A 24,451-nucleotide genomic window follows, 5' to 3' on the forward strand; every position below is an offset into this window, starting at 1 on the left:
TCAAAAAGATTGAAAAACACCTTCTTGCCTTGTTACCTGTGGTTCTTCCTGCCACTTCACAAAGCAAACAGTGAAGGTAAAAGCGTTCACATTTTGCAAGTGTGAGAAAGGAGGCTGGGAGTTGCTCACGGATGGTGCCATGGCGAATGGGTGGCAGGGCTCAGATTTAGACACGTGGCTGCTCCCGCTGGCACGTGGACAGAATGGACAGCAGAGCCAGAGGCCCCTGGTGACCCCAGAGCCTGGGGAATGATCCAAGCTGCTTGTGTTGTAACCAGTGCCACACTCCTCCAGCCACCCGACATTCCAGCTCCACCAAGACACACGCCAGCTCTAGCTGGGAGGCCATTCCAGGTCAGATGGATGAGAGGCTGAATTCTTTGGGGTGTAGTTCTGGCGAGTGACAGGAGAAATGCACTCCAGCCAAGATCTGTGTCTTGGCTTCTAGCACTGGGCTCCTTATTCCTTGCTGCCATTTACCTAAAGCCTCACAGCAGCTGACACATAACCGGCCTCAGACAGGATCAGCTCTTGTCCTTTCTGCTCCATCGTTGTTTGCCAAAAATCCCCTGAGGTGAATTCCATCTAGCCAATCTACAGGTCATCTTCAAGAAGCCCAGGTTCCTTCCTGATCTGACAGTTTGATTCTCCTTCTTCCCTGCTGACCATAATCCACTGGAAAACTTGCCAAGTCATTCAAAGAGCAACTCTTTGAATGATTTTTTTGCTCCCAATTTTACAAGGGAAACACACACCTTGTCTGCCTAATCTTCCCAAATGTCTGGATTAAGAATCTAAGACAAGAGTGCATTAGGTAAAAACCCAATCCCTCAGCCAGATTCCAAAGCCTTCTCTGACAGGCCTCACCCAACCTACCACACAACATCACACTGTTCCCAGCTGAGAGCTTTTGCTCCTGCCTATCTAATCCCGTTGTTGTCGTTCAGTCACTAAAGTCACTTCTGACTCTCTGTGACCCCACGGACTGCAGCACACCAGGGGCCTCTGTCCTTCACTGTCTCCCAGAGTTTGCTCAAATTCATGTCCACTGAGTTGGTGATGCTGTCTAACCGTATCATCCTCTGTCGCCCCCTTCTCCTTTTGCCTTCAGTCTTTCCCAGCATCAAGGTCTTTGCCAGTGAGTAAGCACTTCGAATCAGATGGCCAGAGCATTGGATCTTCAGATTCAACACCAGTCCTTCCAATGAATATTCAGGGTTAATTTCCTTTAGGACTGAATGGTTTGATCTCTTTGCAGCCGAAGGGTCTTTGGTGCTTTGTCTTCTTTACATCTATACATGATGTACATGTACATCTCACATCTGTACATGACTACTGGAAAAACCGCAGTTTTGACTGTATGGATCTTTGTTGCAAGCTGATTTCTCTGTTCTTTAATATGCTGCCTAGGTTTGTCATATCTTTCCTTGTAGCAAGCAAGCTTCTTTTCATTTCATGGCTGCAGTCATGAAAGTGATTGGAAAGGGCAGTCCACAGTGATTTTGGAGCCCAAGAAAATAAAATCTTACACTGCTTCTACTTTTTCCCCTTTTATTTGCTACAAAGTGATGGAACCAGATGCCATGATCTTAGTTTTTTGAATGCTGAATTTTAAGCCAGCCTTTTCACTCTCCTCTTTCACCCTCATCAAGAGGCTCTTTAGTTCCTGTTCACTTTCTGCCATTCGAGTGGTATCATCTGCATATCTGAGGTTGTTGATATTTCTACCAGCAATCTTAATTCCAGCTTGTGATTCATCCAGCCCAGCATTTCACATGATGTACTCTGCATATAAGTTAAATAAGCAAGGTGACAATATACATGCTTGTCATTCTCCTTTTGCAATTTTGAACCAGTCAGTTTTCCATATCCAGTTCTGTTTCTTCTTGACCCTCATACAGGTTTCTCAGGAGACAAGTAAGGTGGTCTAGTACTCCCATCTCTTTAAGAATTCTTCATATTTTGTTGTGATCCATAGTCAAAGTCTTTAGCATAATCAGTGAAGCAGAAGTAGATGTTTTTCTGGCACTCCCTTGCTTTCTTCATGATCCACCGAATGTTGGCAATTTGATCCCTGATTCCTCTGCCTTTTCTAAATCCAACTTGTACATCTGGAAGTTCTCAGTCAACATACTGCTGGAGCCTAGCTTAGAGGATTTTGAGCATAACCACATAGCATGTGAAGTGAGCACAACAGCACAGCAGTGTGAACATTCTTTGGTGTTGCCCTTCAGGTTTGGAATGAAAACTGACCTCTTCCAGTCCCGTGGCCTCAGCTGAGTTTTCCAAATTTGCTGGCATATTTAGTGCAGCACTTTAATAGCATCGTCTTTTAGTATTTCAAACAGCTCAGCTAGAATTCCATCACTTCCAGTAGCTTTGTTCTTAGTTCTTCCTAAGGCCCACTTGACTTCACACTCCAGAATGTTTGGCTCTAGGTGAGTGACCACACCGTCATGGTTATCCAGATCATTAAGACCTTCCTTCTGTAGTTCTGCTGCGTATTCTTGCCACCTGTTGTCAATCTCTTCTACTTCTGTTAGGTCATCCTTTGCGGTGCCCTTCCTTATACGAAATATTTCCCTGATATCTCCGGTTCTCTTGAAGAAACCTCCAGTCTTTCCCATTCTGTTGTTTTCCTCTATTTCTTTGCATTGTTCATTTAAGAAGCCCTTCTTATCTCTCCTTGCTGTTCTCTGGAACTCTGCATTCAGTTTGGTATATCTTTCCCTATCTCCCTTGTCTTTTGCTTCTCTTCTTTTTTCAGCTATTTGCAAAGCCTCCTCAGACAACCACTTTGCCTTCTTGCATTTCTTTTTCTTTAGGATTGTTTTGGTCACTGCTTCCTGAATGATGTTACAAACCTCTGTTCATAGTTCTTCAGGCACTCCGTCTACCAAATCTAATCCCTAAAATCTATTTCATCACCTCCACTGTAAAATCTAATTCTACCTCCTGCAAATCCCTCCTCCTCCAGGGAGCCACTCCTGACTCTCCCAGTGCTCTCTGAACCCTCCTTTCTCTTTGAACAATCACAGAATATACCCCCATACCATATGGGATGGTACTCTGCTTTCTGAGTCTGCTCTCACTGGCTCTGTTGAGAACAAGAATTCCATCTCCGATGTTCCATATTCTACCACAGTGTCTAGCAAAGACTCCCCCTTCATTGATGGAAGGTCAGTGACATGTTCTACATCATAGGCTCAAAGCTCTAAGCACCCTCCATACACACATCATTCTGAGAAGCCCCAGCTTCACCACGGTCCCCACTGATGTAGCTGCATACCCTAGTCATGACCGCCACCACTCCCCTCCACAATGCCTACTGGCCTATCCCCACTCCCCGCTACACCCCTTCTCCCTGTCCACCCCTCTTCCCCCTACGCTGACTCCCCGATCCTTACTTCTCCTATCCCACCCCCACTAGTCCAAGAAGGCACTTTACCACTGCAGCCTCAAGTTCAGCAACAATGATGCCGCAGTGTCCTGGAGGAACGTGGTTCTAATGAAGGTCTTTGGGGGCATTGAGATTGAACCTCATTTTATATTGTTGATGGTCAGGGTAGGGATGTAAGCTGATGGGTTTCCTTTTGACGATCAAACCAGAAGCCACCAAAGTTTTGGTACAGAAGGGTCCAGGGAGAGGACTTGCCATGGGGAAGGGCAACTGTGGAGGCAGCCCTTAGATGACCCCTAATTTTATCTCCCCTGAGCTCCTTTATTTGATTCCTGCTCACCCTATACGCCCTATACACCCTCCTGCCAATATGGGTCAATGGTCTCTGCTCAGTTTTCCCAAATCAGCTGTTATTAAAACTAAAAGAGGACTAAATTCTAACATGGAACAGAAATGAGAAAATATGGAGAAAATGCAAACACCCTTAAAGATAATGATTTTTTTTTCCCCAAAAACATAGGTTTCTCAGGTAGTTATTCTAGTCCTGAGGAGATTCTGAACTCCAGTGGTCTTTCCTCTTGCCCTGTTATTTCTCAGCCCCCCGCCTGCTCCCAGGAGCAACTAAAGACCCAGCTGCCCGAATCCCATACAAGTGTCCCCACACAAGTCTCCCATGTTCAGCTTCTCTTGTTGGAAACTAGATACACTTGCGCACCCTCTCCCCTGCCTCCCACTCCCCTAATCTAGCTGAGCTGATCTCCTGCTCACTCCACAACTGGAGGCCCCCCTGTTCTAGACCTAAGCCGTGGCCTCCGCCAGGCAGGAGCCTCCTCTGGTCAGAGCACCCTTCCTCCACTACAGGACATGATGCTTCCAGATGCCTCTGCCTGTGAAACAGTCAGTACCTGGTAGGATTTAACACGCACTCACAGCCATTCAGCAGCTCCTTGTACAGACACTGTTGACACTCACATCAGATGAGCATTGGCCCCATGAAGCTTTCAGTGGAGGGCAGCGGAGACCACAGCACACAACTCTCATTCTCTGTGGGGGCTTTGCAATGCTATTTGCCCAGTCTCATCCCTTGCCCAGCAGAGCAATGGGAAGGGTCAAGGGCAGAGTTCACTCAGATCAGGGAGAGTTTGGGTGCACACAGACATCTCTGATGAAGCAGAAGGAGGCAAAGCTTGGATTCTATGGCACCTCTGGTCTTCCTGCCATGCCGGGCATGGGGAGGAGCATGGGCCTCACAGCGAACACCCCTCGTCAACTCTGGGGACAACCTCAGACAGGAGAAAGCACTCAACGTCAGAAAGTCACAGTGTCACACAGCACAGTCAGAACACACGCTCTCCTCCCTGCCTCCCTTCTTCTTCCTGCCCTGTCTCTTTCACACACACGTGTGCATGCACACACACATACACTTTCCTGGTGTCAGGTTTCTATTAGATTTCCCTCTACGTCAAGGAGCCTAGCTTGCCCTGACTTGCAAAGGAGATCTTATACACAAAGTGCATCATTTAATTCCAGATCAATGAGAGTGATCATGGTGTGTGTGTGTGTGTGTGATCTAGAAAGATACCGGCAGCAGGGTGACTACCCAATATTCATCAAATGAGCTGATTTTTTTTCTGTGAGCACCAGGAATGGGCCCGGTGAGTGCCCCCAAATTTACACGGTAACTGTGTTTTCGCCCCCAGGGCCGCCATCGCCTCGGGTCTGCACGGGTACAACGGGATGCTGGTGGGAGTGCTGATAGCTGTGTTCTCTGAGAAGTTAGACTATTACTGGTGGCTTCTGCTTCCTGTGACCCTCACAGCCATGTCCTGGTGAGGCACCTCCTTCCTTCTGCTTAAACACCTACAGGGACCCAAGGCGTTGTGTCTGACACTGGCAGGGGGCCCAGTGTCTTCAAAGGCTGGCTTGTCTCCCAGGAGTCCATGAGTTCAGTTGTAACACGAGGGGGTCATTTTGAGTTGGGAATAATAGGGACCTTTCAAAGGCCAAATGCCACTTTTTTTAATATTGGCTATTTCTTTATTATTTACGGCCGTGCTGGGTCTTTGTTGCACATGGGTTCTACAGGGATGGTGAGTGGGGGCCACTCTGCCTATTGCCATATGTGGGCTTCCATTGTGGTGGCTTTTCCTGTCGTAAAGTAGGCTCCAGAGTGTGTGGGCCTCAGCAGCTGTAGCACAGGCTCAGTTGTCCCACAGCACGTGGAATCTTCCCAGACCCGGGACTGAACCCGTGTCCCCCGCCTTGGCAGGTGAATTCTTAACCACTGGACCACCAGGGAAGTCCACCACATAGGTTTTACTGTCCTGATTAACTCCTCTTTATGATAGGCTTACTAACGAGGGCTAACACTTACCAAGTATTTTCTAAGTGCTACGCAAGGGAGGGCTATTACTGTCCCCAGTTTACAGAAGGGAAGGGGAGGCATGCAGAGGCTGCGTAACCTACCCCAGGTGATAAACCCAGAGTCCGCACTATTCAACTCCAGGCTACACGGGAATCATCTATCCAGCGGCCTAACCGAGACCCAAAAGCTGAAATTTCACTTCTAACAGAATCAGAGAGCTTGCTTGGGACAAAATGTCTCTGTTTAAAGCATAGAATCTTTGAACAAGAAGCATCAGTTGAGGTCTTGCTATGCGATCGCCTCATTTTTCAAAATAAAAAAGTCAAGATGAAGGGTGTTGGGAACAAATAGGCCTTTTACACACATGATACCCAGTTCACTTGAACCTGCGGTGTCTGTAGCATCACACCCACTGCCGTGGGTCACACCCACTGCCGGGGGTCACGCCCACTGCCGGGGGTCACACACCACTGCCGCCCACGCCCACACCCACTGCTACGCAGTGACTGAGAGCCTCAGGGGAGCCTGTGTCCCCTAGTCCCTGAGCTCTACAACTCTCCGACATGCCATCTGATTTTTAACATCTTTCTCTGGTTTCAAAGTCAGGAGTTACTAAAACCCGTTAGTTTAATTTAGTTTAAGTGCTGTTCCAGCGCTTTTTAGTAGTGTTTGCAAATAAATTAAGACATTAAGCATTCTGGGCAATTTACATTTCTTCTTAGGATTTCCTCTTTAATGTATCAAGACAAAATGTTAAGACAGTCATTTCTGTGGTGATTTCCTTAATGCCCCCCACACGCCACGCTGCAGGAGGAGGAGGGCCTGTCTTCATTTGCACCCATTTGGTTTATAGCTGCAGAGATTAAGCCCCTAAGCCACGGTGCACTGGGTGCCAGTGTGTCTACAATGCACTCGCCCTACCCTCACTTCCCAATTTAAAATGAAAAAAAAAAAAAAAAAAAGAGCCCCTCTACCCTGGCACTTCACTAATCCATTCATTCACTCCTAGAAGCCAGTCCACAGGGCAGAGACTAGCAGTGCCAGAGTTCCCCGGCAAACTACAATTTGCTGAGGGCCTTCATTGTCCGGGGACTGTTCTAGATGGTGGGGACAGCTGTGAGCAAGAGAAGGTCTCCATCCTCTGGGAGCTTACATTCTTCTTGGCAAAGAAAGAAAGAAATTCATAAATTGTTCATTAAAAAGATCCTTTCAAGATGTGGTAAGTGCTTTAAGGAAAGCAAAACAGGGCAAATGGGGAGGAGTGGTCCAGACTTGCATGGTCAGGGAAGGCCACTTTGCAGAGGGGATATTTAAACAGTCACCTAAACGAGAGTGTACCTGCCATTTGAAGTCGCAGGCAGAACCAGCAGCATGTGAAAAAATTCCAACTAAAAAAGCATGATGTGTTCAAGAAACAAGACCAGTGGGGCTGAAGCCCAGTGAATGAAGCAGGGGTGGCAGGAGGCGAGGGCAGAAGTAATGAGGGCCATGTCCCAGGCACCATGTGACTCCAGGGAGCCTTTTTATTAATTGAAATATTGTTGCTGTACAATGTTATATAAGTTACAGGTGTGCAATATAGTGATTCACAATTTTTAAAGATTATATTCCATTTATAAATATTATAAGATATTGGTTATATTCCCTGTGTTGCAAATATATCCTTGTAGCTTACTTTGTACCTAATAGTTTCTACCTCTCCAGTAAGCCTTTCGATTTTTACTACAGCTGTGGTGAGAAGCAGTTAAAGGGCTTTAAGCAGACGAGTGAAAGGATGTGGATAAATTTAAACAAATCTCTCTCCTTGCAGTGTAGAGTGGATTTTAGCTGGAACAGGCATGGATGCTGGAAGTGTAGTTAGGAGTCTGCTGCAATAACCCACAGAGGACAGAAATGTTTTGACTAGAGCCATGTCCATGAAGGCGATGAGCAGTGGCTAGGCTTAGGGTATATTTTAAGGATGGTGAAGGCAACAGGATATTCTGGGAGGCTGCGGAGTGTGATGAGGCAGGGAGGAAAGAAGAAGAAGTGTGCTCCTATAATCTGCCTGAGAACTTGGGCTGATGGAAAACGCAGTGGAAAAAAAGCAAGTTGGTGGTGGGAGGCAGGACACAAATCAAAAGTTCTGTTTGGACACATTAAACTTCAGTCTTCTGAGTAGAGATGCTGAGAAAGACATTGGATGTGCAAATCTGGAACTTAGTGATCTGGTCAAGATTAGAAAATAGTAGCATATAGAAGATACTTCATCCTGGAGACTAAAGACAGTCACGCAGAAAGAGAGGGTTCAAACAGAGAAGACCCAAGACAGAGCTGTAGGATCCTCCAACATTTAGATGTCTGGCAGAAGAGGGGAAGAACTGCCAAAGGGGACTTGAGGAGCGCCTGCAGAAGCAACTGAGTGCAGTGTCGTGGTCGCCCTGACAGAAGGCTCTCAATCCCTGATGGAAGGGTTCAGGATCCAACTGTCAAATGAAAGGGGCAGAGATTGACCATGGATTCAGCAAGAGAGATGGCATCTGTGAGCTGGACAAGAGCCATTTCCATGGTGTGGGTAGAACATATACCTGATAGGAGTGGGTTCAGTAAAGAAGGGAAAGAGAAAGATTGGGGACAGCAGAGACAGACTAGTCTTGAGTATTGCTGTGCAGGAGGCAGAGAAATGGGGCAATAGCTGGAGTAGAAATCAGGTTAAAGGGGGAAGGTCTTTATGTTAGAAGGTGCTAGAGCACTTTGGCCTTCCCAGGTGGCTCAGTGGTAAAAAAAATTCAGCTGCAATGCAGGAGCACAGGAAACCTGGGTTGGATCCCTGGGGAAGGAAGATCCCCTGGAGTAGGAAGTGGCAACCCACGCCAGTATTCTTGCCTGGAAAATCCCATGGACAGAGGACCCTGGGGCGGGCTACAGTCCATGGGGTCGCAAAGAGTTGGACACGACTGAGCGACTGAGCACACACGCACTAGAGCACGTTATGTATTTATGAGAGTGACCTGGAGAAAAAGGAGAGGTTGAAGCTGCAAAAAAGAAAGGACAGAATTGCAGGAACCAAGACTTTGAGACAGGCTGGATCCCAAGTACAAGAAAAAGAATTAGCCTGATAAGACAGCAGGAACAATCCATTGTATGAAAAGGCAGAGAGGCAGTTAGAATATGAATCTTATGGTCAGGAAGATGAGGCATTTCTCATCATGTCATTTCTGTTTTTCTTAACGAAGTAAAGCAAGGTGGTTAGTGAAACTAAAGGGAGACAGAAAGCAAAGATTTGAGGAGAAAGGAGAAAATGTGAAATAGTTGTCTCAGAAAATTGGAAAGTTAATTTGCTAGGGATCTATAGTAGGGATTAGGGCAGGCTTAAATGCCTGTTTGAGACTGAGCATCCTTAATTAAAAGTTAACCAATCAACCGTATCACATGAGTTCAAGTTTGGCCTGCAGCTGTGCACCTGTGCAGCTGTGGGAGGCATAGGGCATTGGATGCCAGGTGATGGTCCTTTCAGAAGAAACTGAGATGAGGCAAGGTAAATTTCCTAGTGCTGCTCACTCAGCCTTTAAGTGTAGGAGTTCGGATTTGCACCTCACTCCCTCTTTCTCCAATATCCGTGCTCTCTACAAGGAAGATGAAAAGAAAACAGAAAACACAATCAACTGAAGGTTTCATTTTCACGTGCTGATTCCCAGAATAGTTCCAAGCACTTCAGCTGAATTCAAGCCTGCGAGTTTCCTATGTCCATAGCAGCCTCCCCCTAGAAGGTTATTTAAAGCATATATTCTAAATGTCATCACAGCCCAGGATACATCATGATGTACCTTGTAATGATCCAAAGGCAACACATGCCATTTTGTAAGGATTAGATTTTGTTTTCTTGGTTTAAGAAACAAAGAAATATATAAATTATTTTATAAAGTTTCCTACTGAAAACAAGTTATAAGACTTTTAAATTTTGTTTCCCAAAGATGTAGACTTATACTGAACACTGGCTTATATCCAGTCCCAGGTCAGTGGACCACTAGATTCTCAAGGGAGACAGGAATGACTGTCAAGGAAAGGGGAACAGTGAGTGGCCCAGTGACCAGAGCGGACTAGACAGTGTAGACTGAAGCCTGATCACAGCAATTAAATCTTTTCTCTCTTTCATCTCCAGCCCCGTCTTTTCTAGTGCTTTGAGTTCCATCTTCAGCAAGTGGGACCTCCCTGTCTTCACGTTGCCCTTCAACCTCGCCGTGACCCTGTACCTGGCAGCCACCGGCCACTACAACCTCTTCTTCCCCACGACGCTGGTGGAGCCTGTGTCTTCAGTGCCCAACATCACCTGGTCGGAGATTGAGATGCCCTTGGTGAGTTGCCAACGGCAGGTGTGTGGGGGCCTGTTTCCACTGCAGCCGTCTCAGTCACCACTTCGTGGATTACTCAGGCTCTCAGTTTCTCTGCACCTCCAGTGAATGATGCATCTTAGCAGAGAGGAGCACGGGAAAGGGTCACTGCCACTTCCATAGCTTCTTTCCATAACCCCCTACTGGAGACCTTACATGTGCCAGGCTTGTCATCAGGCCCTGGGCATACACAGAAAATAGGACAACATCCCTGGCTTCAGAACACCTACAATCTGCCCAGGGAAACAGATGATAAACAAGGGTACAGATAAGGGTTAGGCTGGCAATACAGAATGGTGGCTTTGAGGGGAAAATATTAAATAAGATGAATAGGTGGGTGAAGGGTCAAGGCACCGAAATAATATTTAAAATTAGGAATTTAAAGATATTAGCAATAGGAGAATTTCCTGGATGTTCCGTGATTAAGACTCCAAGCTTTCACTGCCAAGAGCCCAGGTTCGATCCCTGGTTAGGAAACTAAGATCCCACAAGCCACGAGGCATGTCCCCCGCCCCTGCCAAAAAAAAAGATATTATCAATAGAAGATGGAGGTAAATTTTTGTGTATTTTCCATATCAGTGGCTCTCAAGCAGGAGTGACTTTTTTTCCCCTCTTAGGGACGGTGAATGTCTACAGAAATGTTTTAAAAGTCAAAACTAGGCGGAATGTACCACTGGTACCGGACCTCCTACAATGCACGGCCCTCTCCCCACAGCAAAGAACTAGCCAGCCCAGAACGTCAGTAATGTCGAAGCTGAGAAACCTTGCCTTATGTCCTGATATCCACAAATAGACAAAGGCATTTCTTCTACTGATCTCTAGAAATCAGAGATGAAGGGATATAATAAAAATCTCACACAAGATTAAATATATAGAACTGTAAAATTTTGACCTTGTTAATGTGTATTAATGGACAGCCCCATGGACTGTAGCCCACCAGGCTCCACTGTACATGGGGATTCTCCAGGTAAGAATACTGGTGTGGGTTGCCATGCCTCCTCCTGGGGGATCTTCCCAACCCAGGGATCAAACCCAGGTCTCCCGCATGGCAGGCAGATTCTTTACCATCTGAGCCACCAGGGAAGCCCTGTTAATGAATATAGGGATAGCTAACAGCTTACCCTGAAGCAAATTTATTATGTACCAGATACTGTTCGAAGCCCTTAGCTTACTAACTCATTTAAACCTCACCATAACCCAATGCTAACTACCATTTAAACCTCACCATAACCCAATGCTAACATCCTCTTCTGCAGATGGGAAAACTAAGGCACAGGGAGGGTTAGTTGCCCAAGATCAAGCTGTAGCTGGTGCTTCAAATATTGTTCACAAAATCTGATATCTGAGCCCTCCCCACCCAGCCTGGCCCTGCATCTCGATGTGCTTAGTGTGGGGCTCGGTGTGACCCTGGTGCCAGGCGGTGGCACGCACAGCGCAGGCCCTGCAGGCTCGGCCACACCCTGAGCCTGAAACTGTCGGGAAAGGAAGGCCTCCCCCGACCCTCATGGCAGACGCCGCTGCCAACAATGCCAAACTTTTTTTTAAAGTTTTTGTCTTGTTAGAAGTTTTATCTGGGGCTGGGGCTGGGGCTGGAATGGGATCAGAGGCAGGGTTAGGGCCTAAATCCAAGGCAATGGAAAAGACAGAGCCCTATGTTTAAGTGAAAGCCCGCTTTCTCAAATGGAAAACTACTGGGGTCAGAGCAGGAACAAAACGAACTGAAGGATCAGCCATCTGCTGACTGGACACACTGCCTCAGGGCACAATCTGCTGTCCCTGAGCCCTGCGGGTGAAGCTGGTCTGAGTGACAGCCACAGGGTATGCGGTACTGCAGGAGAAAAAGGCCCACTGAGCCCCCGACCCGCCCTGCGTGGTGAGGTTGTACCATCCGGTGCTGAGAGACCAGAGTAGAGACAGCCACGTAGAAGAGATGCTTCTTGTTCATCTTCAAACAGTAAAAAGTACTAGGAGTCAAACCCAGGTTCCCTGAGGCCCAAGCTCACCCTCTGAGCTCCCACGCACCGCCTCTCTGACCACTGACTCCTTTCCCTCTACACCATCCAGATCTGAGTTTTGACCAATCAGTGCCATTTCTGTCTTTCTCTTTAAAACAATGAGGCGAGTGATTTCTGTTTTGTTTAGCTGGCTTGTTGTTGTTACACAAGAATTATCCAGAGTACAGAGAAGGCCGGTCCTTAGGAAATTTCCACCGCACACCTGACTGCCCTTTGCACCAGGGTGTTGGCTGTAGCTTAGAGAGCAGCATGGACGGGTTGGGGCCCCGGTTCACCAGGCTGAAGTTTGGATCCCAGCAGAGCTTCATTCTAAACTCAAACTTTACTCCAAGGCAGCTTGCCCCCTCATTTTTCTCATTCTTGCCTCCTTGGACTTTAAACCTGGCTTCCCAGATGGAGCAGAGGTCCCTGGATTGGAACAAAGGATTTTCAGGGTTCCTTTAAATAAGATAGGGCCCACACCCTGTGATTTCTTGCACAAGTCTATAGGCTCTGGACCAAACAATGGCTGGTGTTTAAAAGGCCACACATTCAGAGGCAAGAATAGACATAGTTAAAAAACTGTCTGGGACACCTCAAATTCTCTAAAGAAATCAGACTGACTCTAGAATTAAATCAAGTTGTTAAAAAGAACAAAATTTCATCAAAGGGAGAAATGCAATGAACTCCCTACATCTACAGTAGTTGATGACTAATCGTTGGTCCCCAAATTCTGTTGTAGATTAGCAGTACCTGGTGCTCTGGCCATGCCCCCTCACACCACTTAGGATGTCTGGGGAGGTGCTAGGCATTAATATTTTTTAAAAAGATCTTTAAGTGATTTCAATGTTCACAAAATTTGGAAACCACTGAACTAATCCACACTATTTATTAAGCACCTTTTATGGCCTCAGCTAAAGGAGTCCTGTCCTCAAAGAGGTCACATGAGCTGGTAATGGAGGAAGGAGTTGGCAGAATTTTGAAGCTGGAAGATCGTTAGGCAGCCTCCTCATGTTACAGAGATGGTCACACACAAATTTCTGCAGAAACCCCTAAAAGCTGGGGCTCATGACTCTGGGCCAGTGTTCTCCCTGCCCTGTCAATCTCCCTCTTTTCCTTTGTCCCCTCAAAGAACTTTTTGCCAAAATGTGGATGATTTGGATATTTTTTAAAAAAGCTATCTTGATATCACTGACAAATCAATCATCTCCAGTTCCAACATCTCCCAGTGACTCTCAAGCCCAGGGATACGGTGCTTCGTGATGTTCTCCAGATATTTCTCATGCTACCTGTCTGCTGAGTGCTCCTGGAGAGCAGGGGAAGTGCTCCTCTTCCTTCCCGGGCTCCCCCATCCCCGGGATAGCACCGAATGTGAGCAACAAAGAGACTATGGGTCAGGCTCAGAGGCTATAGCCTGGGATCGGCCACCATGAGCTGGGTGATCTTTGGTCAAATCATTCATCAAAATGGCCTAGACAGAAACCAACACAATTTTCTGTAAAGCCATTACCCTTCCATTAAAAAAATGTATAAAATTTTTTTAATGGCCTAGAATATTTCCAGAATTCCTGGAATATTTCTAGGATTTCAGAAGGTCTAGAGGAAGCCCCGTTTTGCCCTGAAACCTCCCAGTGGCAGTCCAGGGAGGCACCCTGTAGACCCCCAAAGCAAAAGCCACATGTCCCTCAGAACCACCTGGCTCCAGCCTCTGTGCTGGGGACCTGCCCAGTTTTGCATGAGGGATGCTCAGATGCCTGCCAAGTGGTGGAGTGAAGAGCGATTTGTTCCAGCTCGTGCCTTCCCTTCCACATTCTCCCACACGCTCGCGGGCACAGCAATCCTCCCATTCCACACCATGACCCCCCCCGGGGAAAGGCTCAGTCCTCACCCTGAGGCTTGGTCCTTGTATTATCAGCCCACACTCCACTGACCTGGATTTTGTTGACTTTGCAGCTGCTACAAGCCATCCCTGTCGGGGTCGGGCAGGTGTACGGCTGCGACAACCCCTGGACAGGTGGTGTGTTCCTGGTGGCCCTGTTCATCTGCTCACCACTCATTTGCTTGCATGCAGCCATTGGCTCAATCGTGGGGCTGCTGGCAGGTAGGCCAGGGCGCCCCTGGCTCAGCAGGGGTCATTTTCCTGAGGTCATTTCTCCCAGCACACAGTAAAGAGTCTAGGCTTACTATCTTCTCTGAAGTTTTTAGACACTGTCAGGGCTTGTGACTCATTTTTTCCTTTCTTGAGTCTCCAAAAGATAGCAGGTTGTATAAAGTGAAGTCGCTCAATCGTGTCCAACTCTTTGTGACCCCATGGATGGTAGCCTACCAGGCTCCTCCGTGCATAGAATTTTCCAGGCAAGAGTACTGGAGTGGGTTGCCATTTCCTTCTCCAGGGGGTCTTCCCAACCCAGGGATTGAACCTGGGTCTTCCGCATTGCAGACAGACACTTTACCATCTGAGCAGGTTGTATGGGGAGATGCAAAAGGGCTGAGACCTACTGGCCTGTAGCCCCTGGGAGCTGAGGGGTGGGAGGCAGAGGGGAATCCGGTGTGGGTGGGGAGCACTAGCAGACCCAGTGGGGTATAAACGACCTAGCACTTTGAAATTTTGACTAAGCTAACAGGAAAAATTTTCCCAAGAATTGGATTGTCATTTGACAAATGTGATTTAATTTCTACGTAGGTGTCTATACACACATTCACATATGTAAACAAAGAGAATAGAGTCAGAAATGGACCTTGGGTGCTTTGGGAATAGGAGCCTGTTGACTTATCCCAATATTTTTCAAAAATTTCTTGGAAGCACAACTTTAAAAAAAGTTATTTGGAAATAATTTCAAACTTAAGAAAACTTACAAAATTAAAAATAGTCTGAGAGACACCCACAAATTCTTCACCCAGATTCACCTGCTGTTCACATCCAACCCCTTCTGCTGTCTCATTTCTCCGTCTGCATGAATCTATATGTGTCTAGACTTAATTTTTCTCAACCAGTTGAAATCTTTCTTGCTAAAAATGCAGCTGATCTGGCCAAAGGAGTGGGGAGGGCCTGCAGCCCCACCTCCTTGGCCCACCCTCACACTCACCCTCACCCTCACCCTCAGAGGTATGACCAGAAGTAGTCATACCTCTGAGTGAAATATTTGAAAAACAGTGGAAACCACTGCTCTTCCCCCACTGTTGCTTTCCTAAGACCAGATGCCCTTTGTAGAGGCTCCTCTGATGAGCAGGTACTGGGTAGGGGGGGGAGTCAGCGACGGGAGGAAGGGCACCTGGGGACTGGCACCAGCCAGGGTGGCCTTTGTGCTGTGACCTCGAATCAGCCAGAAATGCAGTACCTTGTCCAACAGCCCTGACGGTGGCCACGCCCTTCAAGACCATCTACCTGGGCCTCTGGAGCTACAACTCTGTCCTCTCCTGCATCGCCATCGGGGGCATGTTTTACGCCCTCACCTGGCAGACCCACCTGCTGGCCCTCGTCTGCGGTAGGTATCGGGGAAGCTGGCAGCCAAGCCACTCTGCTGTTCCTTGCCCTTCCCCACTCCCCCGGTTGTGGATACCCATGGTGGATCCTCATCAGTACTGAGCAGTAATGATGGAAGGACTGTGGCTGCGGTCTTACCACTAAGGGATTTAGTGGGGGTACCCTAAGAGCTGGGGATCTGAGGTTCTTCCTCTGTCAGCTGGCGTCACCACCACTATTCCTCATGAAGCACTAAAGTTCATGAGGAAATCACACACGCATTTCCTCGTGTGCTAGTGGCAACGTTCCTGGCCTCAACAACTGTTCTCACTCAGCCGCTATCGACTGGGCACCGCCAAGTGCTAGGGCCCCGGCTAGACCTGGAGGACACAGACCACATCCTCACGAAGCCATGGTCCAGCAGAAGAGATGTAATCGCCCAATACTCAGGGCAATTGTCTGTGATATCTAAAAAGACCATTGGAAAGAGCCAGTGAGATGACGTGCCTGGGAGGGCTGAGGTCCCAGAAAATAGTCACATAGCACTAAAGGAGCTGATTTCCATTGAGTAAACAACGTGCTGTGTGAAGAGAAATGGACCACAGGCATGATTCTGCACCCCAGGGCCACGCTCTGTGCTGGACAAACAGCACTCATTTCATCCTGCCAAGGCCACTGCCAGGCATGGATTTTAGCCCCATTTTACAGGTGAGGAAATGAGACCCAGAGGGGTTGACAAACTTGTCCAAACACAACTATTGGTGGCAGAAGTGAGATTCAAACTCCAGTCCCATCAGCCTCCCTGTCCTGGAGTTGCTTATATCCTCTGGAACCAACAGGACACTAATACGCAAAACTAGAGACAAGTGAAGGGTATAATATCATCCAGAAGGGCTTTTTTGTTTGTTTTCCCCCAGTTAAGTGTGGGAACTCTAAATGCCTTCTGTGTCTCTTGGACCCGCCTCAGCATCCAGCTGGGGTCTGGACTTGCAGCCAGTGGGCTCAGCAAATATTCACCAAGTCAAAACTGCCAGGTATTTTGAGGATGAGACTGTAACTGTCTATGATCCTCAGAGAGATGGCCGATTCCTATGGCTGGAACCACCTGGGAAGGCTTTGGGAGGAGGCTGGAGCTTATCTCAACCCTTTCAGGGTGGGATTTGGATAAGCAAAGACAGGGAGGGGACAGGTGTTCTGGACAGGGAAACAGAGCAAACAGAGGCAGAAGGAGCTTGTCCAGAGGCACCAGGGCTGTGAATGAGTTCCCCTCACTGTCCTGGGGGTCCTCATCTGTGGGTGAAGCCAGGTGCCTGGCTCAGGGACCCAACATGGTCCAGCTGTGAGGGGACTTGGTGAGGGTTCCATAGCATCACAGCGGCTCAGAATCTTGGACAAGAGGGACTTTATTCAGAGTTCATATAGTCTGACAACTCATCTGTCCAGACAGACAACCACCCAGCCATCCAGTCTGTGCTAGAGCATCACCAAGGGCAGTGTGGAGTAGTAAACGATGCTTATTGACCCCTGGCTCTATGCAGGGCTACCATGGAAGTGGGGAGGGGATAAAGGGATATGCAAGCTTTCATCTCTAACCTCAGAGAGCACACAGCCCAGTGAGAGATGGGTCACAAGCAAACACGCCAGATTTCAGGGTGTGGGGCCAACACGGTGGCACTGGGGCCAGGGTGGAGCCCGCTCTTAGGGAAGGCTGGGGATGGGCCCTGGGAAGCTGACTCCTGATGGTCCTTGTGTCTCCACAGCCCTGTTCTGTGCATACATGGGAGCAGCCCTCACCAACATAATGTCAGTGGTAAGTCTGGGGTCTCCGACACCGCCCTAAAGTGCCCCAACCCAACCAGGGCTTCAGGACATTTGGAGTCTTGTGAGTGGGTTCTGGTCACTAGCACTCCACACAACAGCCTGGTCAAGGTTTATTCAAGGTTTTCCCAGAGAAGGACTGGCCCTGGCATATTTTATGTGCCTCTGAGGGGTGTGTTTGTGTGGATGTGTGTGTGAAAGAGAAAGTGTTGTAACTAGCAGTGGAGAATATGGGTGGACAGATGGAGGTACTCATGTTTAGCCGGAAATGAGAGATTGTCTCTAGGGGATTTTCAGCTCCATCATTAGAAGAGTCTGATTGTCCCCAAAGGGACCAACATTTCAGATTCAAACCAACCATTCTGGCAGATCAATCCAGAAGCCAAGGGGAGGGTCGCTAGGAAGGCAGTCACTGGGGGAGGGTCGCCACTCTTAGCCCCTTCCGCATCCTTCTCCTGCAAGGTCCCAGGAGCCCAGGAACATTTCAGATCCCGGTGTTCTTGCTTTCAGGTTGGTGTGCCGCCAGGCACCTGGCCCTTCTGCCTCTCCACACTCACCTTCCTGCTCCTGACGACCAACAACCCCACCATCTACAAGCTCCCACTCAGCAGAGTCACCTATCCAGAGGCCAACCGCATCTACTACCTGACAGTGAAAAGCGGGGAAGAAGAGAAGTCCTCCAGTGGTGACTAGCCAAGTTATAGGCAGAAATGCTCTTTGCCTGGACCGGGGTCTGCTCCCTGTAATCTCAGCTCTGGGTCAATCAGCTGCAGCACTCACTTACTTTGCCTCTCCTCGCGCCTGTGTGGAACAAAACACACCTATACCTCCCTCTCCCTGACATTGATTTTCTCTCTCTGCCCAAATCGCCTTAACTGTCCACTGTACACTGTTAGAAGAAGTTGGTGATGAGTTCCTGGTATTAGTAGGAAGGCATGTATTTTCAACGTCAGTGACTTAAAACAAAACCATTCTTTGTATTTAGTCTTTTGTAAAGGTGATTCAGAGATGATCTTCTTAGCAGGTTTAACTAAATAATAGAAGCTATGAAATTAAACGTGCTGAGTGGTTCCTGAGTGGGTGAAAATTCAGGGAATGCAGATGCCAGAGTGCACAGAGATAATGACTGGTGGGTACATACAGCTTTACATAAAAGAGAAATTTCAGATAGAGAAACACAGTTTGAAAGTCAAAATGGGGACAGTTAGGGCATTGAACGTGTCTAAATAGGGACTCAGACATTCAGGGGTCAGAGTAAAGGGCAAGAGGATATTCTGTAGCAGGAAGTAATCAGTAAGTTAGGCTCCTACATGACTCATGATGAAAGATTGGCATGTCTCACTGCAGGTCAAGCCAGCGACTTTGAGCAGGGAATTCAGTTGAGGAAATCACCTGAGCTCAGTATGTGAGAGGTTGGAGAGATCTATTTCATTTCCCAGTTTGCCTGTGGGTGTTGGAAGCTTTATGAGATTTATGATACTTAAATGGTTAACCTTGAGTAGAAGAACAAACAATTATCAGTGAATTTTGTAATTTGTCTTCCCAATTACAGGCATTAACTTACTCTCAATCTTTGTTTAGATACAGACCAGGGGTTGTCAACCTTGTCCTGGAAAGTGTCAAATTTCAGCTCTGGAGGCTACACAATCTCTTACAAATACTCAACCCTGTCATCATAGAGCAAAGTAGCCTTAGACAACATGTGAATGAAAGAGGGTGGCTGTGTTCCAACAAGACTTTATTAAGCGAGAAGCTAGATTTGGTCCACAAGCTGTAGTTGGCTGGGCCCTGCTATAGACGATCAATACAATAACGCTCAGGGTCTGGAGATCCATGTGTGACTTAGGAGCTGGTGGGAAGTGGGCAGACTCAAAGGACACCACCAGGATCTCTACATCAGACAAAGCCACAAGGCATTTACATGCTGGGCAATAGTGTAAAGAGTCTTAGGATATCGAGGGCACCCCAGAAAGGGAGATCAGGGTGGCAGGAAGCAGGAAGATCTGCCCTGAGGCTCTTTCAGGGACTGACAAGCCCAGTGATGAGCACCAGGGGGCGCAGTCTTACACCAGCCCCTCCGTCCACACAAGGGTCTGGGAACCACCCCTCAGGCTCACCCTCTGGGCTCCTCGCTGCTTTGCCTCTGCCAGTTCACCACCACGGGAGGAAGAAGAAAACTGGAGCCCTTCGGTGCAGGGTTTCTAGGCAAGAGGAGCAGGGAGGCGCTGGAACCTCAGGGCTGGAGGGAGCGCGCAGGCCAGGTTGTGCCATCATACTGTGACCCAAGACCTCCATTTGGAGGAAGAGGACTTTTTGTTTCCTGACAGGCTTCCAGAGGGGGCTCCGTCACGTATCCTAGCAGGAGATAGAACCAGAAACCCTATTCGTTCGTTATGGGCAAATTGTGGGAAATCCCCTGTTCTCTCCATTAAGCCCTGAGAATCTCCACCCAGAGCACTGGATCTGATGGGAACAGTCCTTTAGCCATGCTTCTTATTGGATTCTCAGGAGAGGAAGACTATCTGGATATGAAAAATGCTTTCAGCTCAGTTGGACGAGATTCTCTCTTCCCTTCCTTCTCTTCCTACACCACTTCTTGGTTTGTCATTTACAAGGTAACATGTGGGTCACAGTTATCTGGGTTGTTTTCCCCTCCCAAGTTCCTGCTTTAATTCCCCCACAAGAATTAAAAGTTAACTGTGTTGCAAGCTGCCAAACTTGTTCAGAGAAAAATGGATAAAAGCTAAGTTATTCTGAAAATGGAAAAAGTGTGTCCAACAAATCTGGAAAAGCCACACAGCCCCAGAAACTCTATAATGCAGTGTGATCAAGATGGCCAGGTATTTATGCACGAGTAAATGTTTTTACACATTATCTGCTAGTATGATGTAAGAAAAAATTGGACAAAATGTATTATTAATCAGTGAATTACCTTGCCTCTGCCAGTTGTACAGGAACTATAAAATATATATATTTTTTAATCCTTTGAGGCTAAGATGCTGAAAGTTGATGATGTTTTCCAAATGTGGTCAAACAATCTCCTCTTGAAAGCAAAACAAGTATCAGTCATTAAGCCAGACTGGTGGACAGAAGCGGCATCTCTCTCTTGGGCATGGCTGAGAGTGGGCAGAGGTGAAAACCCTCTAAGAAAACTCTGCCCAGCGCAGGCCACTGTCCACAGGCTGTGGACAGATGTCCAGAGGTCCTCTTAAGTAGTCCAAACAGCCCCAGCACCTGAAAGCTAACTCCCTAGTGTTATCTTGTCCCCCCTTAACCAGAGCTTCCCCCTCTCCTGGCCCTGAATGAACATGTTGAGAGCCCTAACCTTGCAGATTCTCCCCACCAGCATGGGGCACTCAGAAGCAGGCCTCCAGGAGGGAAGAAGGGCTTCTGGGAACATGTCATAGCTGTTTTCCTACTATCATCTCAAACTACCAGCAGCAGCTCTTGGATGTACAAATGATATAGTGAATGGTGAAGTCGCTCAGTCGTGTCGGACTCTTTGCAACCCCATGGACTGTAGCCTACCAGGCTCCTCTGTCCATGGGATTTTCCAGGCAATAGTCCTGGAGTGGATTGCCATTTCCTTCTCCAGGGGATCTTCCCAACCCAAGGATCAAACCCGGGTGTCCCACATTGTAGACAGACGCTTTACCATCTGAGCCACCAGGGAAGTAAAAATGATAGTTGAATATAAGTGTTTATGGTTGAACAGAAACAAACTACTACTCTCTGAAATTCAAGAAAGTAAGAATGTATGTGTGGAGTGGATCATGGAAAAAGCAAGAGAGTTCCAGAAAAGCATCTATTTCTGCTTTACTGACTATGCCAAAGCCTTTGACTGTGTGGATCACAATAAACTGTGGAAAATTCTGAAAGAGATGGGAATACCAGACCACCTGATCTGCCTCTTGAGACATCTGTATGCAAGTCAGGAAGCAACAGTTAGAACTGGACATGGAAAAACAGACTGGTTCCAAATAGGGAAAGGAGTTCGTCAAGGCTGTATATTGTCACCCTGCTTATTTAACTTATATGCAGAGTACATCATGAGAAACGCTGGACTGGAAGAAACACAAGCTGGAATCAAGATTGCCGGGAGAAATATCAATAACCTCAGATATGCAGATGACACCACCCTTATGGCTGAAAGTGAAGAGGAACTCAAAAGCCTCTTGATGAAAGTGAAAGTGGAGAGTGGAAAAGTTGGCTTAAAGCTCAACATTCAGAAAACGAAGATCATGGCATCCGGTCCCATCACTTCATGGGAAATAGATGGGGAAACAGGGGAAACAGTGTCAGACTTTATTTTTCTGGGCTCCAAAATCACTGCAGATGGTGACTGCAGCCATGAAATTAAAAGACGCTTACTCCTTGGAAGGAAAGTTATGACCAACCTAGATAGCATATTCAAAAGCAGAGACATTACTTTGCTAACAAAATTTCGTCTAGTCAAGGCTATGGTTTTTCCTGTGGTCATGTATGGATGTGAGAGTTGGACTGTGAAGAAGGCTGAGCACCGAAGAATTGATGCTTTTGAACTGTGGTGTTGGAGAAGACTGTTGAGAGTCCCTTGGACTGCAAGGAATCCAACCAGTCCATTCTGAAGGAGATCAGCCCTGGGATTTCTTTGGAAGGAATGATGCTAAAGCTGGAACTCCAGTACTTTGGCCGCCTCATGCGAAGAGTTGACTCGTTGGAAAAGACTCTGATGCTGGGAGGGATTGAGGGCAGGAGGAAAAGGGGACGACAGAGGATGAGATGGCTGGATGGCGTCACCGACTCAATGGACGTGAGTCTGAGTGAACTCCGGGAGTTGGTGATGGACAGGGAGGCCTGGCGTGCTGCGATTCATGGGGTCGCAAAGAGTCGGACACAACTGAGCCACTGATCTGATCTGATGTGTGGAGTTGGGGAGGGCGGGCTTTAGCAGAAGTGCTGTCTTAAACTCTTTTTTCCCTAACAAACCCCTTTCTCCCTCTCTCCACTGTCTCCTCCCTCTGACCTAGCCATCTCTCCCACCCATTTTCATCTTCTGTCCTACAACACTGACAAATTCTACTATCGTTGTGAAACAGTGTTGTTCTGCTGCATTTTTAAATGGTCAGTTTTAATTATCTCTCCAGTATCTTCTATGATAACTGACATAATCAAAATCTCTACTTCAAACAGGGAGCTTGCTAGGAAATAATCCATTTTCTTTAGTTTTAAAATTTTATTGCCAGAATATTATTCATAATGTTCTTGTGGTAATTTGTATCTCTCTGGTTATCTGCGACTTTGTCTCCTTTTTCATTTCTAATCTTATGTAATTTTCTTTTTCCCTTAGGCTTGTGAGGGGTTCATTCATTTTATTGATTTTTTTCAAAGAAGCAGTTTAGAATTTATTTGTCCTTTTCTACTCATTTCGATTTGTTTTTGTTTCCTTTTCCTGTTTTCTTGTAGTTTATTTAAATGTTCTCTTCTCCTAATGTTTTTAAAATTAATATAAAATTCCCTTATTTTAGATCTTTGCCGTTTAACAACAAAGACATTTAAGTCTATTAATTTCCCTCAGTTACAGCTTTAGCTGTGTACTATAGGTTTTGGAATAAAGTGTTCTGTTTTCATCGGTTTTAAAAGTTTGTTATTTTACTTTTTATTTCTCTTTGAGGCAAGAATTTTTGAAGAATGTATTTCTTGATTTCCAGCACTTTAAACTTCTTGATGTTTTTCATTTTCAGCTTTCCATATCTACTTTTATAGGATTATGAGCAAAGAATATGGTTGGTACAATCTTTATTTTCAAATGTTATGCATTTTTCTTTGTAGCCAAGTATATGATTGATCTTGAACATACAAAACGCAGATTTTTTATCTGAAGGAAATGTATATTAAGTTGATTTATTAAGTGCATCATTCAACTCTTCTATGCACTTATTTACTTTTAGTCTATAAATCTTAATTCTGAAAAGGGTTTATTAAAATTCAACTATAATTGTATCAGATCAGATCAGATCAACTTTTTTTGTATTTCTGAAATATTTGTCTCATATATTTAGCAGCTACATTGTTTGGTACCTATGGACTATAATCATACAGTATATGATTTTTATTTTTTATCTTAAATTTTATCTTTTACTACTACAGACTGCCCATTTTTATGCTCATTAATGCCTTTAACCAAATTCTGATTCAGTTGACATTGACACTGCTGAATCCACTTTCTTTCTGGTATTTCCTTATCCTTTTATTTTAAACTTTATCATTTCCTTTTAATTGTATCACTTTCTTTTAACTATTTCTGACCTCATTCACTCATTCATCCAGAAGACGTTGTATGAGGAACTATTTTAATATCACTCAGGCCCCCTTGATAACAAACCAGGAAAGAATCAGACCATTTCCTGCCTTCAAGGAATTCACGTTATGGGGATTTGCCTGGCCATGTGAGTAATCTTACTTGAGAGGATGTCACCACAGACTGCCTGAGCCACATAAGGTCACAGCACCAGTTTCATGATTTTGAGTGGTGAATGAAATTTCTTGTTGGGTTAATCTTCTGTTTAGGAAAAGTATCAAGCATTATGTTAAGGGTTTCAGGAAAATGTCTATGCCTCTTCTCCTCTTGTTCTTTATCTTGTTATTACCTGCCTGCCCAAACACTCCCAGCTGTCCCTTCAGTTCAAGTTAAATGTAAACAGTTAAAATGAAAACTGTTAAAATGTAAACAGTCTTGGGAAGGTAACATAGTAAGCATGATCAATCACTTGCATCTTAGGTTGAAGGAGTTATTTCTGAGAATTGGCTGGATGAAAAAGGAGAGGAGAGTACAAAGGAAAAAAATGGTAGCACATTTTGAGAGTGTCTTTGGCAGGGGAGAGCATGCTGAGATGGGGCCAAGCTGGAGGAATGAGATGTGGAGGGCCTCTGTTCCATGACGAACTGTTGTATTCGGCTTAGAGAAGAGAAGAAATGCCTGGGGCCATGACTGTGGAAGAAGTTGTCATTTTACTCAACAGTACTTCAGAGCATAGAATAAGGACCACTAGATGGAAGTGA

General features: G+C 46.4%; 1 protein-coding gene across 1 annotated transcript in view; it reads left to right on the forward strand.

The window, feature by feature from the left end:
• The window catches only part of SLC14A2 (solute carrier family 14 member 2), a 70,883-nt gene that overhangs the window by 17,648 nt on the left and 28,784 nt on the right, over window positions 1-24,451 (forward strand). The window contains exons 4-9 of the mRNA XM_027526203.1: window positions 5,101-5,229; window positions 9,907-10,099; window positions 14,083-14,230; window positions 15,480-15,614; window positions 17,353-17,402; window positions 17,921-18,095. Of these exons, the coding sequence (XP_027382004.1) occupies window positions 5,101-5,229; window positions 9,907-10,099; window positions 14,083-14,230; window positions 15,480-15,614; window positions 17,353-17,402; window positions 17,921-18,095 (830 nt within the window). The remainder of the gene's footprint in view (window positions 1-5,100; window positions 5,230-9,906; window positions 10,100-14,082; window positions 14,231-15,479; window positions 15,615-17,352; window positions 17,403-17,920; window positions 18,096-24,451) is intronic.

The sequence above is a fragment of the Bos indicus x Bos taurus genome, chromosome 24, assembly GCF_003369695.1.
Source record: "Bos indicus x Bos taurus breed Angus x Brahman F1 hybrid chromosome 24, Bos_hybrid_MaternalHap_v2.0, whole genome shotgun sequence".
In the NCBI taxonomy this organism is placed as follows: domain Eukaryota; kingdom Metazoa; phylum Chordata; class Mammalia; order Artiodactyla; family Bovidae; genus Bos; species Bos indicus x Bos taurus.